Raw genomic sequence first — 20,411 nt, forward strand, 5'->3', positions numbered from 1 at the left:
TCAAGTTCTTGTTCATCTCCCTGACCAAGGCCCTTCTCCCCGATTGCTCCCCGGGCAGCCAGCTCTAGGAAGAGTCTTGGTGGTCCCAAACTTCTTCCATTTAAGAATGATGGAGGCCACTGTGTTCTTCGGGAACTTCAATGCTGCATACATTCTTTGGTACCCTTCCCCAGATCTGTGCCTCAACACAATCCTGTCTCGGAGCTCTACTGACAATTCCTTCGTCCTCATGGCTTGGTTTTTGCTCTGACATGCACTGTCAACTGTGGGACCTTATATAGACAGGTTTGAGCCTTTCCAAATCATGTCCAATGAACTGAATTTACCACAGGTGGACTACAATCAAGTTGTAGAAACATCTCAAGGATGATCAATGGAAACAGGATGCACCTAAGCACAATTTTGAGTCTCATAGCAAGGGTCTAAGTATTTATGTAATTAATTAATTAATTAAAACATCTCTAAAAACCTGTTTTCACTTTGTCATTATGGGATATTGTGTGTTGATTAATGAGGGAAAAAATACAATTTAATCAATTTTAGAATACGTCTGTAACGTAACAAAATGTTTAAAAAACGTGAAGGGGTCTGACTACTTTCAGAATACACTATGTATAAGTATATGAAAATGGCAAATATGTTGTAATATGTCCATGTATTTTGGTACATATAAGACTTAAACATATATTTATGTATCAGTAATCTACTTATACATAAATACATTTACATTTACATACATGTTGTTAAAATACATGTAAATATAGAATTTTTCTGTTTGGGGATATCTCTACATATTCAGTTCATAAATAACATTAACATTTGTGATCAATGGTACAGTAAAATACCCTGATACAATCTGCCAAATCAGAAATGAATTGATCAAATCATGGAAATAACCTTTATTTTGAGAGTGCAAGCTATGGTAATTGCATTTACATTCACAGACAATTCTCAGTGGAGTTTCCTGAAAGACAGATGGTTGGTCATATAAAATGTCTCCAAGCTAAATAAACAGATTGGGACAAAAGTCCTGATCTCCACATTCATTTTAATCGGAATAACACAGATCATGTGTGCCATTAAAATTCAATATTTTCAAAGCTTAGATGTCAACCTTATATTGAATCAGTGATATATATCTCTGGTCCATAAAATGAGTGAGAAAGCTATTCCCGGAAGGGATTACGCTGGAACCTCAAACTTCAAGTGACAGAAAGCCTACAAGAATCAGTATAATTAATTTTAACATTAATTCTGTGCAGTGGTTGAAGGTGGCAATATGGGCACGATCTACAGTATAAAACTCAGTTTTACAATTGAGTGTGTGATGTATCTTTTGATGTGCCAAAACACATAACCCTCAGATTGCATGACACATTCCACTGCTGCTCCACATACCATTCATGATGCCCCCCCTCTCTTTATACAATACATGGCATGTAAAAATAAGCCAGGTTAGGCTAACTTAATTTTCCTTAAGTGAAAGTCTCTCAGTGAATTCTAAATCTCTCCTCCCCACCTGCTCCCCCAACAGGACATTGGCTAAGGGATTAGCCATAGTTGTGATTCTTCCCTTTTTTCATTTAATAAACAATGTCTGCAGATTAGCCTGACGATTCAGAACACATCAAATAAAGAAAATTGCATTAAATTATCACATTAATATTATTATAATTCCCCTGCCTGCACTCCTTTAAATCATTATATAATGAATCAAAGTGGTATTACCCACTTATCCCTTTTATTTCCCATTTATAAAGGACCTTAGCTAGTAAATATTGGATTGGAACTGCATAATGCAATCAGCTATAAGTGAAATACTGGAGTGGAGACAGGACTATATTAGCAATAGCCTCAACAAAGGGCAACCAAGGTCCTGTGCCTACATGGGTTGAAAAATAGTGGAGGTGTTTGGGTACTTTTGTATAATGTTTTAAGATTTGCTGACATAGGTGATGCTTAAGAGTGCTGAAAGTAACCTGAAGTTTTCACCTGGACCTTTGACTCAGTTGGCAAAGGATGGACATATGAAATTGGGGGACACTAGTGTCAGCCCGTCGTTAATGATTATGCAGTCAGTTTCCATGTATGATGGCTAATTTGGTAAATGACTAGAATGTAAATGTAAGCTCTTTTGGATGTGTTCTGTATTTTCTCTGGTTTTACAGTTTGGATTGTAGTATCAACACCTCACAAAATCCCACATTATTTATATTGGAGAATACAATCCAAAATCAAAAGGGGGGTGAATATGTGAGAAAGAGGAGAGGATTCAGTCAATAATCATGTGACTTGTAGTTACTTGCTATATATCTAGGCCACATGATACTATAAGGAGGATTATTAGGAAATAATTCAGGGATTTATAGGGATATAATTCAGTGTAAATACAGTATATTAGAATAGTAAGTAATAGAAGATTCCACTTTCATCTTTTAAATCAGGGTTCTCAAAGGATTAGGAGATGGGCAGCATGGACATCTGGCCTGAGCTACCTTTAATTTTTCTAAGTAAATATGTGTATTTTATGTATTTCTTCGAGCAAAGCATTGGCTGTTTATAAATTCCTAAGGTCATATACCATCATTATGACTATCGAAGAATGATGTATTGTTATCTTTCATCCTCTTCAGTAATTGGGATCATAATATTCAAAAGCGCTGTTTAATTCAAAAATCTAAAACCCAAGACTGAAAGTCTGTAATCCAGCCTTTCTTGAAGCATACTGTACCAAACTCTGCAAAAAGAAATAGACTACTGATTAATCTCATTGGATTATTTACGTTGCCTTCAACATGATTGACCAGTAGAAAAGAAATTAAAATGTGTGTTCAATGGGATTTTCTAGGAAAATCCTGTTATGTTAGTTGAAAAACCACTTTGATAATAAGGAATGACTAATTCTCCAAAAGTCGATTAAATGTCATCTCATCCGATGTCGCCCTGTCCCCATGAAATACAGCAGGTCATGGCTTTTGCTGAGGTTATGTATATTTAGATTTACCAATAAGAGCTGGATTAGACACATTTTTTATGTAAGGGGTTTTCTTATTATTCAGGGTATAGGCTACTGCTCACCCGTGTTTCAATCTAAATAACAAAAAATATCCCTGTCAAAATCTGTCAGTTTAAACTAGAGAAATCTGATTAGTATGGGGTGCGTCTCAATCCACCAATTCCGCCCATGTCGGCTTTCCGCGTCAGTGGTGGAAGGTGGCCGAGCTACAGCGGTGTTTGTCAGACCATGAAACATCTCCAAAATCGGTCTTCTCAAGAAAACATCTGACTGTCCGAACGGTTTGGTCTAAAAACTAACAACAGTGTTCTCCCTTATGCTCTACAACCTACACGGAACTCGTCTGAAGGTAACCCATACAAATTAATGGAAGCATGGAGGTAATTTTGTGCCAACAAAACTATGGGGTTAAATATGTTTGTTTTAAAAAAAAAAAATCCTAAAAGTTCTTATAGGTCCTAAATATAGGACAAACACATCAAATCCTTGCTCCTTATGATGAATAATTGAATACTAATATCTGACTGTCTTGAAGGGCATTCAGGTGCGTACATGTGCAACTGGGTACTGGACTTCCTGACGGGCCGCCCCCAGGTGGTGAGGGTAGGCAACAACATCTCCTCCCCGCTGATCCTCAACACTGGGGCCCCACAAGGGTGCGTTCTGAGCCCTCTCCTGTACTCCCTGTTCACCCACGACTGCGTGGCCATGCACGCTCCAACTCAATCATCAAGTTTGCGGACGACACAACAGTGGTAGGCTTGATTACCAACAACGACGAGACGGCCTACAGGGAGGAGGTGAGGGCCCTCGGAGTGTGGTGTCAGGAAAATAACCTCACACTCAACGTCAACAAAACTAAGGAGATGATTGTGGACTTCAGGAAACAGCAGAGGGAACACCCCCATCCACATCGATGGAACAGTAGTGGAGAGGGTAGCAAGTTTTAAGTTCCTCGGCATACACATCACAGACAAACTGAATTGGTCCACTCACACAGACAGCATCGTGAGGAAGGCGCAGCAGCGCCTCTTCAACCTCAGGAGGCTGAAGAAATTCGGCTTGTCACCAAAAGCACTCACAAACTTCTACAGATGCACAATCGAGAGCATCCTGGCGGGCTGTATCACCGCCTGGTATGGCAACTGCACCGCCCTCAACCGTAAGGCTCTCCAGAGGGTAGTGAGGTCTGCACAACGCATCACCGGGGCAAACTACCTGCCCTCCAGGACACCTACACCACCCGATGCTACAGGAAGGCCATAAAGATCATCAAGGACATCAACCACCCGAGCCACTGCCTGTTCACCCCGCTGCCATCCAGAAGGCGAGGTCAGTACAGGTGCATCAAAGCTGGGACCGAGAGACTGAAAAACAGCTTCTATCTCAAGGCCATCAAAAACAGCCACCACTAACATTGAGTGGCTACTGCCAACACACTGTCAATGACACTGACTCTACTCCAGCCACTTTAATCATGGGAATCGATGGGAAATGATGTAAATATATCACTAGCCACTTTAAACAATGCTACCTTATATAATGTTACTTACCCTACATTGTTCATCTCATATGCATACGTTGATACTGTACTCTATATCATCGACTGCATCCTTATGTAATACATGTATCACTAGCCACTTTAACTATGCCACTTGGTTTACATACTTATCTCATATGTATATACTGTACTCGATATCATCTACTGTATCTTGCCTATGCTGCTCTGTACCATCACTCATTCATATATCCTTATGTACATATTCTTTATCCCCTTACACTGTGTATGACAGTAGTTTTTTTTGAATTGTTAGTTAGATTACTTGCTCGTTATTACTGCATTGTCGGAACTAGAAGCACAAGCATTTCGCTACACTCGCATTAACATCTGCTAACCATGTGTATGTGACAAATAAAATTTGATTTGATTTGATTTGATTATTTCCCTTCATAAACTGGGTAGTTTGAGCCCTGAATACTGATTGCCTGACAGTCATGGTATATCAGACCATATACCACGGATATGACAAAACATTTATTTTTACCTCTCTATTTATGTGGTAACCTGTTTATAATAGCAATAAGGCCAAAGCCTAAGGGCTGTTTTTAGGCGTAACGCAACAAAAAATTCAAAGGCTTTAGTTCATTCTCACATGTTCTATTTTTGAGCTGCTTTTGAAAGCAAAAGTCGACTTGAAAACATTATTAACATTACTGAATTCGATGTTCATAATAGCAAGCTAGGACTAATGGTTTGGTTAGCTAAACTAGCAAGTCTGTTTGTTTGGTTACCAAGGCAACTAATGTAGCTATCTAGTAAAATTGCCAGATACTTTTCAGTGGATGTTGAACACATTTCTACATGCAAATGAACACATTTCTAGCGGCAAATTATAGCCATGGTATATAAGGGTTATAATCAACAAGGGGGTCTATGTGTTCTCTGGAAAATAATGCAACTCCGTGGAAAGTAAGTTCCACTCCTTTAGCGTAACTGTGTGCATAGAAAACAAGCCATTAGGGAAACAGAAATGGTAAAATATATGTTATTGAGTCATCCTAGTTTTAACAGTAATCCCACAAAGCTGTGTCAACCTGCTGTCTTTATTTACTGTGGCTCAAGAGTCTGATAGAAGAGACTATGATGCTAGTTATGAAAAGAGGGACATTTTGAAAAGTCCTAACCCATTTCTATCCACAATGAAGGGAAGCATAGTCCGTGCATTAAGATATTTGGACAATATTTATCTCAATCATCCTCTGTGTTGAGTTGATTTGTCGATTTCTATATTTGGAATTTGAAAGGAAAAAGTGCTTTATGACATTATTAGAATTCAACCATCTACAGACTCACCTAAGTGAACCCTCATTAAAATATAGGAATATACACATGGTTTGCACTCTACTACTACCACTACTTTTACTACTATCTATCTATTCTACTACTACTACTACTACTACTATTAGTAGTTTACTGTTTAGAACATTGAGAAAACACTACCAATATTATGTAGTTATATTCTTACTGCTACTCGTGTTCACAATAGCTTATAAGCAATTTAGTAGTAGTAATAGTAGAAGTAGTAGTACTAGTAGTGGTTACCACTTACCGTGTGGTTAAAAGTGACTAGATAGAACTAAGGCGGCAAAGACATTCCTTGAGAATCCATGATCATAGGCATGATGGGAGCCGAAGCAGGTCAGAGGGGCTCTTTCCTCCCCACGCAGACATTTCTGCCTCGCTTAACAACTTAGTTGGATTAGTCATCATTCCATTGAAAGTGCCCCTTAATGATCTGAAGTAATTGTTCTAAATATCATTTGTATGTAAATCTCTGTGCCGATTAGGATCCACTCAACGTGCTTTTGTTATTATTATCATTATTATTAAAATGTTTGCTCATGGAGGAGAAAGATTACAGAACCATCAAGCATGTTGTCTGACCCATTAACTGATAAAAAGCTGTTAGGGGCTTAAATATTAAATTACATATATGGACCACAGAGTGATGAAACTGTACTATTTCTCTATCTCATGAAGAGTGTAAAGGCTTTAGACTGCAGAGAGAGAGAGAGAGAGAGAGAGAGAGAGAGAGAGAGAGAGAGAGAGAGAGAGAGAGAGAGAGAGAGAGAGAGAGAGAGAGAGAGAGACAACACTGGTCCTTTTTTAAAATATATTTTTTTACAGTTCTTTTCTCATAAAAAAATTGAGTGTCGATTGGCATAAATCCTGACTCCATGCAGCACACTGAATTGTAGATTTGTTATTTTATGCTCCAATTATATATCCTTTGAATAGTTATGACAAATTGAGTTAAACAAACCCCCCCCACACACACTACTGAGCATATGGTATTTTCACGGAGTCCTCTACATCTGCAGAGATTCTTCTTTGAATTCTGTGACTCTAATTGAATATCTACAAAACCATCACCAACCTCCCTTCAAATTCCCAAAGCCCCTCAATGCCAGTCATTTATTTACAGTGAACAAAAATATAAATGCTACATGTAAAGTGTTGGTCCTATGTTTCATGAGCTGAAATAAAAGATCCCAGAAATGTTCCATACTCAACAAAAACCTTTTCTATCAAATGTTGTGCATAAATTTGTTTACATCCCTGTTAGTGAGCATTTGAGCCTTAGTCAAGATAATCCATCCACCTTTTTATTTTACCTTTATTTAACTAGGCAAGTCAGTTAAGAACAAATTCTTATTTTCAATGACAGCCTAGGAACAGTGAGTTAACTGCCTGTTCAGGGGCAGAATGATAGATTTGTACCTTGTCAGCTCAGGGATTTGAACTTGCAACCTTGCGTTTACTATTCCAACGCTCTAACCACTAGGCTACACCTGACAGGTGTGGCATATCAAGAAGCTGATTTAAAAGCATGATCATTTCACAGGTGCACCTTGTGCTGGGTACAATAAAAGGCCACTCCAAAATATGCAGTTTTGTCACACAACACAACCGCAGATCACGTCTTCACCTGTGGGATCTTCTGAGACCAGCCACCCGGACAGCTGATGAAACCGAGGAATATTTGTGTCTGTAAAAAAGCCCTTTTGTGGTCAAAAAACTAATTCTGATTGGGAGGGCCTGGCTCCCAAGTAGGTGGGCCTATGCCCTCCCAGGCCCACCCATGGCAGTGCCTCTGCCCAGTCATGTGAAATCCATAGATTAGGGCCTAATGAATTTATCTCAATTGACTGATTTACTTTTATAAACTGTAACTCAGTGTAGCCGATGTGAAATGGCTAGCTAGTTAGCGGTGGTGCGCGCTAGTGGCGTCACTTGCTCTGAGACCTTGAAGTAGTGGTTCCCTCTGCAAGGGCCGCGGCTTTTGTGGAGCGATGGGTAACGATGCTTCGAGGGTGACTGTTGACGTGTGCAGAGCGTCCCTGGTTCGCACCCAGGTCAGGGCGAGGAGACGGACGCAAAGTCTATACTGTTACATTGATGCTGTTGACCCGGATCACTGGTTGCTGTGGAAAGAGGAGGAGGTAAAAAGGGGGTTGAGTGTAGCAGATGTGAAATGGCTAGCTAGTTAGCGGTGGTGCGTGCTAGTGACATCACTTGCTCTGAGACCTTGAAGTAGTGGTTCCCGGCAGCTTTTGTGGAGCGATGGGTGACTGTTGACATATGCAGAGCGTCGCTGGTTCGCACCCAGGTCAGGGCGAGGAGACGGACGCAAAGTCTATACTGTTACATTGATGCTGTTGACCCGGATCACTGGTTGCTGTGGAAAGAGGAGGAGGTAAAAAGGGGGGTGAGTGTAGCAGATGTGAAATGGCTAGCTAGTTAGCGGTGGTGCGCGCTAGTGACGTCACTTGCTCTGAGACCTTAAAGTAGTGGTGCCCGGCAGCTTTTGTGGAGCGATGGGTAACGATTCTTCGAGGGTGACTGTTGACGTGTGCAGAGCGTCCCTGGTTCGCGGCGAGGGGACAGGCGTAAAGTCTATACTGTTACATCAGCAATATCTTCAAAATTGTTGCATTTATATTTTTGTTCAGCATACTTATATGCATGAGTGTGTGTGGTTGTGTTGGGGGGTACGTTCTGCAATGTTGTGCAGTCATAGGATATATTTGTCTGATTATTGTTTGTCATACTGTTTAATCGATTCTAACAATGGATAAGAGTTGTTTTTGTTTTCTCACAGACAAATGATTTACTTTCGATAATAAATTTGCCTACTTCTGAAGTTGTGTGGCTTCACTAGGTAGGTAGGTAGGTAGTTTAACAAAATCTGGACTAAATAATTGTCAGAATTATGGTCACATTACTGGAAATAATCTTGCCACTTTTAATTTGCCAGATAATGTACAAACCACTTTTGAGCCTATATAGAAGCTATTTGGTATTTTGCCGGGTTAATCTGCTAGTCGGAACAAGGAAACTCGAAAATGTCGGACTTGTTAAAATGGATGCAGTTATACACGTACCGCGTTCAACCAGTCAGCAAGTCGGACATTTTTTAGTTTTCTAATTCCGACTAGTTTGTGAACGCGGCATTTTCTTCACACGTCATCACTAAAACACACACTGATGTAATCAAACAGAGACTTGGATTGGATAGAGGTCCGCACACCAAGCTAATTAATTATTTGACATGAGTTTTCAAACTATCGTCCCAGATAGGAACACCGAAAATGCGAATGGAATCAGAATAAGTAGCTAGCTAGCTAGCTATTTATGCTACACGCATAGGATTTGCTCTCGTAAGTTGTCTTCAATATAAGCAAGCCAGGAACAAAGCCAGTTAGCTATTTGCGACACTAGCTAACGTTAGTAGATGTTGTTTGTCTCTTACTGTACTACAATACAGTGACATCTAGCCTGCCAGTATTTACACTATCCTACATAAGATTTCATGCTAGCAATTCAAAAGGGAGAACATTACAGTACCTAGTAGTGTACGTTAGTTAGTGACTAAAGCAATTAGCTAGCTTATTTAGCTAGTTCTAAAACGGTGTTTTATAGCTAGTGGCGCTGGTGTTGAAAAGCTTGAAATGATCTATACAAGTAGCTTGGTAAACTTTGGTGACCCCCGTGATGTCACCTTTCTAACAGCCCTCTATCAGATCGCTAACTGCTGTATGTGTTTCATTTTTAGGACGAACGGCCTTCAGTTCTGTATGGAACTGCAGAATGTGCCTTACACACACCAGTCACCATGAGATTACCAAAATTGGCCAGTGTTTTTGTCTTCTTGGGCTGCCTGGCAGCTTACCTGATGTTTGTTAAGCGCCACTATGATGGTGTAAGGCCAGCCATCTCCAAAATACCACCTCACTTCCCACACAGATTGGGCTTGTCGGGCAGTCCCAACAGACCAACATCCTCAGAAGTGGTCAGCGGACGTTTCCAGTATGGCGTAATGTTTGATGCTGGGAGCACAGGGACTAGGATCCATGTCTTCAAGTTTCAACTGGAGGACAACGGTACAGTACATGTGTGCATTGTTGAAAACAAATATATTACACTGGGAGAGGTAGAAATGTTACCTCCATACCTCTGAACCCAAAATTAAAACGTTGTCTCTCTTCCATCCATTAATGGACTTGTTTTGGTGAATAGTATTAGGAATAGCATCTGCATATGTAGTTGACCAAAATGGATCAATTAAATGTAGCTCTCTGCATTGCTTTTAGAATTTGTAATCTATGTGCGGCAGCAAAAGTATTAATTACAGATTTGAATCCATGTGAGACATGTAAGGCTTTCAGGCTTAATTTGTATTATGTGCCTCATATTAGGCTTACGCTACCCCATACCAGGAATCCCCCCAAAAAGTTACTGTAAAGCATCGCCAAATGGCTTAGTTACCGCATTATTTCAACATTAAGCTAAATAATTTAAGTGCTGTTTTGGCTTTATTATTAAACCAATGATTGTTATATTCTGATGGCTACCAAGCACCTGCTATTTATGTTGATATAGCCCTCGTTGTTTTTCACAAACACGCAACATGTCAAGTAGAGGTTCACAGAAGCAATGTAGAAATTCTGAGAAGATAGAACATGTATATTTTTATGGCAGTGTTATATAGGCTACTTTATAATATCACACCGCTTGCCATGGGTTTTCTGCTTTGGTGGTAACTATTAGCATTACTCAAATCTACATTAGCACCCTACAATTCTTTCAATTATGAATTAAATGTCAACTGTATTTCACTGCAATGGGCTTCATGTTATTTGTTCTGTCTTTTTCTACAGAGGCTCCTAAATTGGCACATGAAACATTCAGAGCAATAAAACCAGGTCTATCTGCATATGCCGATGACCCAGAAAAGGTTACCAACTTCATATATCTATTTGAAAAGAACAGTCAAGATACTCCTAAATGTAGACCATCTCTTGTTATTGCACTGACGTTATCTTTAGAAATCTAATATCTTGGTTCCACTGTGGTTTGTTTCTTAGTGTAAAGAAGGGATCCTGGAGCTGTTGGCTGTGGCCCAAGGCAGCATTCCCTCCTCCGTATGGAGCAGCACTCCTCTGGTCCTCAAGGCCACTGCAGGCCTCCGTCTTTTGCCTGGGGAGAAGGCCACACACCTACTGGACAGGGTGAGCCTTTCACCACTGGCCAATGTCTGTGGACTCACTGCGTAGATAGATTGCCATACCACAAACACTGCACAGTTCCCACTCTCTCATCTTGTGGAGTTAGCATTTCCGTTAGCTGTTTTGTTACATTTCACCCCGATTTCAGATTTTACATTGGAAAAATACAAGAGTTGTGCTGGGAAAAGCATGTAGGTTGGCAGCGGTCAAATAATGAGTTGCCCACTTACAAATGAGCTAGGGTTAGGGTTAGGGTTAGCTATGTAATTGCATAACTTGTCTAAATTTACCCCATGCTGTTGGTGGTCCTCCTGGTACAGTAATACCATCAGCTGAAAGCAATTAATGACATGAATGAATTGCATAAGTGACCTCTTTGTTTGATCACCTGTCAGTGTTCCAGGTCCTCCACGCCTTTCACCAATCCTCCTCTGCACCTTTTTTTTTCTCTCTCTCCATTTAAAAGCCTATGACAGCTTCACCTAAGGAATACACACCCTAAACCTGTTTAGTTTGTAGTTGAACTATTACGTGGCCAAGTGTTAACACACCCAACTCCTTTTTACAACAATGAGGGGTGTGAATTGAATGCACGTCATCCTTGTCCTAAAGATGCATAAATGTGCTATCTATACAGCTCGTGAATAGTAGTATTTATATATTGCAAAGTTGATTTCATGTAGATAATACCTTATAGAAAGAATTGTCATGTACAGTTGGAAGTTTACATACACCTTAGCGAAATACATTTAAACTCAGTTTTTTACAATTTCTGACATTTTAATCCTAGTAAAAATGACCAGTCTTAGGTCAGTTAGGATCACCACTTAATTTTAGGAATGTGAAATGTCAGAATAATAGTTGAGAGAATGATTTATTTTAGCTTTTATTTATTTCATCACTCAATTTGTATTTGGTAACATTGCCTTTAAATGGTTTAACTTGGGTCAAACGTTTTGGGTAGCCTTCCACAAGCTTCCCACAATAAGTTGGGTGAATTTTGGCCCATTCCTTCTGACAGAGCTGGTGTAACCGAGTCAGGTTTGTAGGCCTCCATGCTCGCACAAGCTTTTTCAGTTCTGCCCACAAATTTTCTACAGGATTGAGGTCAGGGCTTTGTAATGGCCACTCCAATACCTTGACTTTGTTGTCCTTAAGCCAATTTGCCACAACTTTGGAAGAATGCTTGGGGTCATTGTCCATTTGGAAGACCCAATTGCCACCAAGCTTTAAATTCATGTCTTGAGATGCTGCTTCAATATATCCAGATAAATATTCCTTCCTCATGAAGCCATCTATTTTGTGAAGTGCACCAGTCCATCCTGCAGCAAAGCACCCCCACAACATGATGCTGCCACCCCGTGCTTCACGGTTGGGATGGTGTTCTTCGGCTGCAAACCTCCCCTTTTTCCTCCAAACATAATGATAGTCATTATGGCCAAACAGTTCTATTTTTGTTTCATCAGACCAGAGGACATTTCTCCAAAAAGTACGATCTTTGTCCCCATGTGCAGTTGCAAACCGTAGTCTGGCTTTTTTATGCCGGTTTTGGAGCAGTGGCTTCTTCCTGGCTGAGGGGCCTTTCAGGTGATGTCGATATCGGACTCGTTTTACTGTGGCTATAGATACTTTTGCACCTGTTTCCTCCAGCATCTTCACAAGGTCCGTTGTTGTTCTGGGATTGATTTGCACTTTTCGCACCAAAATACGTTCATCTCTAGGAGACAGAACGCGTCTCCTTCCTGGGTGATATGACAGCTGCGTGGTCCCATGGTGTTTATACTTGTGTACTATTGTTCGTACAGATGAACGTGGTACTTTCAGGCATTTCGAAATTGCTCCCAAGGATGAACCAGACTTGTGGAGGTCTACACTTTTTTTCTGAGGTCTTGGCTGATTTCTCATGATGTCAAGCAAAGAGGCACTGAGTTTGAAGGTAGGCCTTGAACTACATCCACAAATACACCTCCAATTGACTCAAATTATGTCAATTAGCCTATCAGAAGCTTCTAAAGCCATGACATCAATTTCTGGACTTTTCCAAGCTGTTTAAAGGCACAGTCAACTTAGTGTATGTAAACTTCCTACCCACTGGAATTATAAGTGAAATAATCTGTCTAAACAATTGTTGGAAAAATGACTTGTGTCATGCACAAAGTAGATTTCCTAACCGACTTACCAAAACCATAGTTTGTTAACAAGAGATTTGTGGAGTGGTTGAAAAATGAGTTTGAATGTCTCCAACCAAAGTGGATGTAAACTTCCAACTTCAACTGTATGTGGAAAACAGCTTCCAAACATGGTTGAGGAAGAACTGACCTTAAGCTTTCTATCTAGGTGAGGGAGGTGTTTGGGGAGTCTCCATTCTTGTCCAGAGTGGACAGTGTGTCCATAATGGATGGCACTGACGAAGGTATGTCTGGCCCTCACCCACTTGTAGTTTCACAAAACACGTCATTCCCTTGCAGGTGTTTCTAGTGTCATGTACTGTGGGACTCACATTTTTGTATACAATAAAACCTTTATTTTTTGTTATAGATGCAAGATTCCCCCTTAATCCAATTAGAATTCAATGTTTTTACACTGTACCCGTTTGGGTCTTAGTGAAGCAATATTTCCATGGCCTTGCCAATTTATGGACATTTCCTTTTTTTAAATTCTGTGTACATCCTGTAACAACAGTATGACTTTTTGATGTAGAACATTATTTTCTTATTTGATAGTTCTTCTAATTCATAACCATTTCTAGATGTTCTTTCGTCTTGCATGATGAATTGGAGTTATCACAGGACTGGATCCTTGGGATCACTGATTAGGATGTTTCTGCACAGTGTTGCATTGACTCTGAGAGAGGTCACTCAGTTTGACCCTGCCCTGAATTACCCAATGCATACAGAGGCATTTAGCGGATTATGGGAAAAAAAGCTAGTTAAATGTGTCAATATCCGCTTTAACCTCCATGACTAATAACAGCAAAACTTTTGATAGGAGTGCAGAATTAATACAATTTGTAAATAATGGAGTTGGTACTGGACTGGAGCCCTCTGTGTCCAGTGGAGCGGCCTAGATGGTAGAGGCCCACTCTGGTCCATTACTGGCTTGTTTGAGCAACATCAAGCTGTTTGGTGACTGGCTATGTTTCTGTGGTTACTAGGTTCTGGTCCTTTGGCCTGGTATTGACCATTCAATTATCTGCAATTATTGTGGGCATTAACGCTTTAATAGGATTGTTATATTGAAATAAGATATACATTGGTGTTTTGTGTTGAAAGCCATGTTTGATATAGGCACAAAAGCAGTACATAAAATATTTTAAATCCAATCCTTTTTAAAGTAGTTTATACAAGCAATTATGGGCATGTAGGATAATGTTTAGTGTAATCTCTGCAAACCGAATATCCTCCATTTGATTTCTGAGGCTGAAAATGTTGTCGTCTTCCCCAAGTCTATCAGCTTGTTACAGTGGAGGTGACCTGACCCTTGGAAAATACCTTTTATGATTACTGAATTAATTTTGAAGTTCACGTTTTTGTGCCTAATGGACAAATTCCTCTGGCGTCATTGCTGAGCTGTAATGCTAAACTCCCGCTCGATCCATAACCGGATTTCACTGCCTTATTATCAGTTCGATTTTTGCCGGTCTTGCCCCAGATGCTAATCCTAGTGGAGATTACACATGCTTCTCTGAATCGAACAGACTTATAAAAAAATATAAGTGGTATTTGAGGGAGGACGGAGGGATAAAGTGGGCAAAGTGTATGGTATCTAAGCGACAGTGTTTTGGTCATAATGACTACTAGCGCAGCACTCTTTTTAAAGTTGTTTGTTTGCAAATGTCAGTTGCTTCTTGACATCTTACTGTAAGAGTTTTATCCTAAAGCTCCTATGATATAGTTCTGAGTCCATAAACTAGGAAAGGGTTGTTAAAGGCACTAATACACACAATGGAGTGCTACTCACTGAGTGCAAACATAATGTATATAGCATAATCTCCTCATTTGACCTAAATAGTTGACCCCTAAGCACTGTTGCATGACTAACTGTTAAAGGTTAGACATTTCTATATATTTTTTTTGTTTAAAGGATTTCAGTACAAACTATGTAAGAGGGATGAGGTAATCACCATCTCTTTTTTTCTTCTTCTCCCCCTCACAGGGATCTCTGCTTGGATCACTGTCAACTTCCTCATAGGTGAGATGCTTTCAAACTTTGTTTACTGTCAGTTGCTAATGGCATAGATAGCATTGGTAAGGATCGATATGGAGTAAACTCCAATATTAAAGGTGTACTAGATGTAAGAGAAAATATATTCCAGTGGGAATGTGACCATCTACTAGGGATATGAATCTTTCCCTTTCAAGACGATTTGATACGTATCTAGATACATGGGATACGATACTGGAGCGATATGTTTTAGTTTGGAACGATTCGGTGAACTAAAGGCAAAGGCGTCCTGTACTGACCCCACCACCCTCAGGGGCCCTGGCCCCAAGCTCAATGTGCAGAACAGGCTTTATTCTGGTACATAAACAGAACACCAGCTAAATAGATTAATCTGGACAAGAAATGTTGATTACCTGTTATTGGATTAGCCTAGCGCTGCATCCCCAGTTCCTCCTTGGTGACCACACTGGCACACCCTCCCCCTGCTCTTTCTCCCCTTCTCTCTCTCCTCCTCTCGCTCTCTCTGCAGGAGGTCTCCACGGCTCTGACACACCCACTGTGGGGATGCTGGATCTGGGAGGGGGGTCCACCCAGATCACCTTCTCCCCCCAGGATGAGGTACAATAAGGCGACTACTGTGTTTGATAGGGGATGTGCATGCCCGTACACACACACACACACACACACACACACACACACAGTAGATAATGAAGCCAGATCTCTTCTCTAAAGCAACACAAACTACCGGGATGTCCTCTCATCTTAGTGCTTAATCAGCAAATGCCACGCTAATCCGAAAGGGCTGGTAAATAAATGTTGTTGGACATTAGGTTGGAGGGGGATTTCTTGTTCCTTAACTAGGTCAGGCCTTGTACGCGAGGGATTGAGGACCAATTTACCATGTCATTACACTGCTTTTCAAAGAGTTTAAACTCTCCCGGCAAGCCGTTCACGCCGTAGGGGTGAAATTGGTTTTGCAGATTGCAGCAGGGTTTTTTTTTCTCTCTCTTCTTATTGAGTAGATCCTCCTTGTCTGTTTGATGTCAAACAGCACAGTGTGATGTTTGTTGTATAAGCTCTAGCTGGTCACCCAGGAATTGGGGTTCATATAAGAAAGCATGTACCATTCTGATGTTTTTAAATCTAGAAATGTTTTGTTTTTGCAAATGTATAAAGCCACACAGTTTTATGTGTTGGATCTTCTCTTTCTCTCCAGAAAACCATCCAGACCTCACCCATCAACTACATTACATCATTTCAGATGTTCAACAGCACCCACACACTCTACTCACACAGGTACTATCGTGCACTATGTTTCGACAGATAATTGGGCTTTTTGGAAAGCCCTCCTCCTTCTTTATGTTAAACCTACGGTGTGGTGCAAACGGCTATATTATTGCAGCTGTCAATATATATTTTTATTGAAATGATTCCTACCATTTTATTTTTTGTTTGCATAGAGTTTTAAGAGGAAATCTGTGTGTATGTATGTGTGTATATATATATATGTGTGTGTGTGTGTGTGTGTGTGTATATATATATATATATATGTGTGTATATATATATATATATATATGTGTATGTGTGTATGTGTGTGTGTAAATGTATATGGCTGTATGTATGTATGTATGTATGTGTGTGTGTATATATATATATATATATATATGCTCTGAAGTACACTCTTTGGCTTAATAATATCTTATACGAAGGCTAAGTGCTAAAGCAGCTTTGGTAGGACATTTACAGTGGGACATTTACAGTGGGTATCATAAGTATTAACCCTCCTTGGATTTCTTTCATATTTTTTTGTGTGTTTGGGATCATGGCTTGACAGCAATTTGTCATAGATTTTCAAATGGATTTAAGTCAAAACTGTGACTTGCCGTTATTGTCCTGCTGAAAGGTGAATTCCTCTCCCTGTGTCTGGTGTAAAGCAGGTTTTCTAGGACTTTGCCTGTGCTTAGCTCTGTCCCGTTTATTTTTATCCTGAAGAACTCTTTGCCGTTATCAAGCACACCCATATAATGTAGCCACCACCATGCTTGAAAAGGAGACAGTGACGTGTTGTTGGATGTTCTTTTATCTTCAGTATTACTTGAAGTGCCTTGTTGCATACATATGCATGTTTTGGAATATTTGTGTTCTTTTTACCCTCATTTAAGTCATTATTGTGGAGTCTCTCTACAATGTTGATCCATCCTCAGTTTTCTCCCATCACAGCCATTGAACTCCGTAGCTGTTTTAAAATCACCAATGACCTCATGGTGACATCCCTGAGCAGTGTCCTTTCTGTCCTGCAGTTCAGAAGGACGACTGTCTTTGATGTCGGGTTGGTTTATTACAACATCCACAGCGTAATTAACTTGACCGTGCTTCAAGAGATATTCGATGTCTGATGTGTTATTTTTACCCATCTACCAATCACTGCCCTTCTTTAAGGCTTTTGAAAAGCTCCATGGTCTTTGTAGTTGAATCTGTAGTTGAATTTCAATACTTGACCGTGGGATGTTACAGGTGTTTATATGTATGAGAGACGAAGGAAGGTGTAGTCATAAAGTTATGTCAACTCATATTATTTCAGAGTGAGTCCATGTAACTTGTTTTTTTTTATACCATATTTTACTCCTTAACTCATTTAGACTTGTCTAAACAAAGGGGTGAATACTTACACGACGACTATTTTTATTCATTTGTAGAATTTTTTTTTTTCTTACTTTGACAGTCATAGAGTTGTGTAGATCAATCACAAAACAATCACAATGAAATCTGTTTCAATCCCAACAACAAAATGTGAAAAACTCCAATGGGGTAAATACTTATGGTACATACTGTAGTTTAGTATTTGGCACTGTGGAGGGCTCTACCTGCTTTCCTGAAATGCAGCCCCCTCTGTGCTGTTGTTCAGAGAGTGAAACACGGGTATTCTTTCTGTCCTCGGGTTAGTGTATGACCCTGCTACGTTTTTTGGCATGTTGCACAAACTGTATGACTACACACACTCTGACACCTCTCTCACTCTCTTATTTCTGTGTATCACAGACTGATTCTGCTTTCTTTTTTTTCACAGCTACCTTGGTCTAGGCTTGATGTCGGCAAGACTAGCTATCTTGGGAGGAATCGAGGGACAGCCTTGTATGTGGTTTTTCAGTTTGCTTTCATCGTTGACTTTTAAAGACCCTCCCCGTCCCGATAAATAAGCCATTATCTAATCTTTTAATAACATGGACCAAGATGAATTCCTTGCATGCCAGCTGTTGCTGTGATGTAGTTGATGCCTGGCTTTAAGAACTGCCAGCAGTCGAATGCCCCGGATGCAGTTCTCCATGGGGATTTTCATTTTATACACTTGAATTTTAATCAGATTTCTTTGATACATTTGTTTGTTGTATAATCTATTTAGTCTCAATGTTCCCTCAATTTATTTTTGGTTATAGGGTTGCTTTAGTGTGCCACCAGATGTCGGCCAATAGTCATAAAACCTGTTGGAGCACAGCGATTTCAGATGCTGTGTCCCCTTACGGCTTTATACTTATTGTGGAAATTGTTGGCCGAACGACAACACCACGTTAGTTCGATGTTTATTTTTGTAAAATGTAGCCTTCTCATGACTTATGCTGGTCAGGTCAAAATTCAATGTGCATTCTCTCTGTTCAACAGTAGAGGGCAGCAGCACAGAGCTAGTAAGCCCCTGCTTGGCCCCTGAATACTCTGGCCAATGGGAACATGCAGAAGTTCTGTATACTGTGAAGGGCCAGAAGGCAGGTACGGTAAAAAGAGATTAATAACTAACTTAAAATGAATATTACTAACTCTAAGTACCAATTGTTACGCCAGTTAATGAACAATTAATTGCCTGTCAGATCGTGACTGATCTGACCCATTTTGGTGTGTATAAACAGTTTTGATTCTGTTTCAGGAGAGCCCATTTATGAGTCATGCCTTAGGAAAGTGGAGAAGATGCTGTATAGAAAGGTGAAGAAGGCAGGGGAAGCCAAAGATATGGAATTCTATGCCTTTTCCTACTACTATGACAGAGCTGTGGATCTGGGTGCTATTGGTAGGAACCCTACCTGCCTTTTTCCACAAATGAATATGCTGCCCAGTTTTCTATAATTGAGATCTTAATTTAGTAACTGAATGTAGTTCTATTCTAATCACCCCACTAACTCAGATGAGAAAACAGGAGGGACTATAAAAGTCAGCGACTACATTGATGCTGCCAAGAGAGGTAAGACAGCGCCCTCATGCGGCAGTTTTGTGTACTGTTATGTGGTTCACTGCTACCAAACTGAATTTTGAGTAGAAACATGACTTATCCCTTATTCATCAACGTTTGAGCATTCACACATTTTTAATAAATAAGTAATCCAAGTTCTATTGGAATTTAGTGAATACTTGCAAGAAATCAGCATATAGTATGCTAATTTACAAGCATGTCTTGCTTTCTCGCAGTGTGCAACGGAATGGCGGTTACTTCAGGAGAGAATCCTTTCCTTTGTCTGGATCTAACCTACATCTCTGGGATGCTGCAAGAGCTTGGTTTCCCCAAAGATAAAGTATTTAAGGTAAGAACCAAATGCAAATAAAAGCCATTTATCATTCATTCGAAATCAACTGTGATGGTGTCGCACTGAGGCTGTGCATTTCCATGGGTCTGCATCGGACGGCCAAAGAGAACTGTGATTGGTGTGTGTTTTCAGCTGGCGAGGAAGATTGACGAAGTGGAGACTAGTTGGGCTCTGGGGGCTACTTTCCACTACATCGAGTCCCTCCGCATTCAGTGAGCTGCCAGTCTCTCCTCTCACTTGTCACTGCCATGATGTGCCAGTGATTCTGTGCTGCAAAGTATGGTCTGGGAAAATGCCCCCCGGTGATTGTACCTGTTAAGTTTTATCAAAATGTGAGTTTATATTACCAGTCGCCTTTGGATGTTTGACTTATCTTTTGGCAGGTGTGATTGTTTTGTACTTATAAAGGAATGTTAGTTGTTTAGTAATCAAGCACATGGTGTATTGAAGGAGCATGACCTATTACATATTTGGTATTTTTAAATATAAAGTTGCTAAAATGTTAATGTCTGTACAATTGTATACAGTTCAGAATCATGAACAAAAATATTGAAGGCATATGTATTTTGAATGATAAAACAAATTGAAACAAT

The 20,411-nt window shown here is 40.1% G+C and overlaps 1 protein-coding gene across 1 annotated transcript; it reads left to right on the forward strand.

Moving 5' to 3' along the window:
* Positions 1-9,044: 9,044 nt before the first annotated feature.
* Positions 9,045-20,410, forward strand: entpd6 (ectonucleoside triphosphate diphosphohydrolase 6). Its single transcript, XM_024425522.2, has 14 exons — positions 9,045-9,238; positions 9,634-9,961; positions 10,739-10,815; positions 10,946-11,089; positions 13,424-13,499; positions 15,242-15,277; positions 15,780-15,868; positions 16,467-16,546; positions 18,318-18,382; positions 18,908-19,012; positions 19,167-19,307; positions 19,422-19,478; positions 19,703-19,815; positions 19,951-20,410. Exons 2-14 carry the CDS (start codon positions 9,694-9,696, stop codon positions 20,032-20,034), a joined length of 1,335 nt encoding a protein of 444 aa, XP_024281290.1. The 5' UTR covers positions 9,045-9,238; positions 9,634-9,693; the 3' UTR covers positions 20,035-20,410.
* Position 20,411: the final 1 nt, after the last annotated feature.

This window comes from Oncorhynchus tshawytscha, linkage group LG01 (genome assembly GCF_018296145.1).
Source record: "Oncorhynchus tshawytscha isolate Ot180627B linkage group LG01, Otsh_v2.0, whole genome shotgun sequence".
NCBI classification, from domain to species: domain Eukaryota; kingdom Metazoa; phylum Chordata; class Actinopteri; order Salmoniformes; family Salmonidae; genus Oncorhynchus; species Oncorhynchus tshawytscha.